The 1710-nt window shown below is 40.2% G+C and overlaps 1 protein-coding gene across 1 annotated transcript in view; it reads left to right on the plus strand.

The window, feature by feature from the left end:
• Positions 1-1074: 1074 nt before the first annotated feature.
• LOC112514173 (mucin-7-like) overlaps positions 1075-1710 on the plus strand; it is a 5903-nt gene continuing 5267 nt past the window's right edge. The window contains exon 1 of the mRNA XM_025120505.1: positions 1075-1639. Coding sequence (XP_024976273.1) covers positions 1075-1639 — 565 coding nt within the window. The remainder of the gene's footprint in view (positions 1640-1710) is intronic.

Raw genomic sequence — 1710 nt, forward strand, 5'->3', positions numbered from 1 at the left:
AGGATAAATCACCGAATTTTCGAAAATGGTCAAAAAGTTCTTCTTTTTAATTCTCGACTAAAACTTTTTCCCGGAAAACTTAARTCGAGATGGTCTGGACCATTCACCATTGTCAATGTGGGAAAATTCGGAACGGTAGATCTTTTGAATCCCCAAGATAATAGCACTTTCAAAGTTAACGGGCATCGGATAAAACATTTCCTCCCGGAGGGAATGATCGGTCCAACCCAGTAATTTTTTGAAAAGGATTTTCAACAGTCTATAAATATTTGAATTTGAAAGCAAGAATGGAGAAAAAGAAAAAAAAATAATAACAGGAAAAATCTGGTGTTTTTTAGTAGACAGTGGGAAGTTTGTGCCCACTGTCTTGGTCTTCCGAATTTTAAAAGAAATGTCAGCCAGCAGCATTTTTTTGTTTTTATGTGAACAAATGAATGCTCTCTTCATTATCATGAACATTTGGCTGGAAATGCATTGTTTTTGGAAAGGACATGATGTCACCTTGAAGTTGAGAAAAGAGGGTTTTCTTTTCATTGGCTAAGTACATTTTGATGATTAGCCTTTGACAAAATGGGTTTTTTTTAGATTTTGTTTAAAAAAATAAAAGAAAAGAAAAATCTTGGGAAGGTAGTGAAAGAAATATTTTTTTAAGATGGACTAAGTGCACCCTTTTGTTTTAAAATGACCAATTTTTGAAAAAAAAAATTTGAAAAATTTTCAAGTGTCAATTTTTCAAATTAATGTCTTTTTAAATTTCTTTTGGGTCAAATATTTGTATTTTGTACAAGATATTGTTACCCCAAATGATGACATCCTAGGCATATGTCCTTTTTATTGGCCCATTTTTTAAAACTAAAAAAAAAGAGGAATGGCAATGCACCATACTTTTCCATAGTTGTACTTCACATCAATCACACMTTTTCACCACTTTTGTTTCCAAAATCTTTTTTCTTTTATCTATTTTATTTTTAAAACAAAAAACAAATTTTCAAAACCCAAAAACCCATTTTGCCTTTTCTCCTTCCCTCTTCCTTTCTTCTCCAAGACAACCGCCGGCCACCATTTCCATTATCCATGGCACGACCGAAGCAACCGGTTCGCAACCACCCTTCTCGCCGTTCACTTCACCGGCGACAAACCGCCGATGATCCTACCACCGGTGCTCCACTGTCGACCGCACCGCCTGCTTCCTCGTCGGCCGAGCCCTCTTCGTCGGCGACGGGCGGATCCTCCACCGCCAGTGCAATAGCCGCGAGCACCATAGCCGCCTTCCGTGACACCACTCCGGCGACTGTAAGTTTCTCTTCTATTCTGACTACATCCGCACACCACTCCACCCCGACCACCACATTGCTCTCATTTGATGATGATGGTATGGCTGTCCTTACTCGGGTGGCTCTATCATCTCATTTGGCCGAATCGTCCTCAACCCCAAAACCATTCTCCATTTCATTAAGTTCGGCTTTTGCTCCTCCTACGATTGCACCCTCAAGACCCCTTTCCACTCCCATCTACAGTGATGAGGAACCAACCCTAACCCCTTCCCATACGGCTTCCCCCAATCACTCACGGTTTGATTTAAACCAAATGGGGGATGGTGAGGATGAAGGATTGGACGATATTACATTTGATTTTGAAGGTATGCATGAGGGAGGACACACCGAGACTTACCCATTTGAGACACCGTCAACTTTTGGTACCGGTAAAAAG

Source organism: Cynara cardunculus, assembly GCF_001531365.2.
Source record: "Cynara cardunculus var. scolymus isolate 2C chromosome LG 6, CcrdV1, whole genome shotgun sequence".
In the NCBI taxonomy this organism is placed as follows: domain Eukaryota; kingdom Viridiplantae; phylum Streptophyta; class Magnoliopsida; order Asterales; family Asteraceae; genus Cynara; species Cynara cardunculus.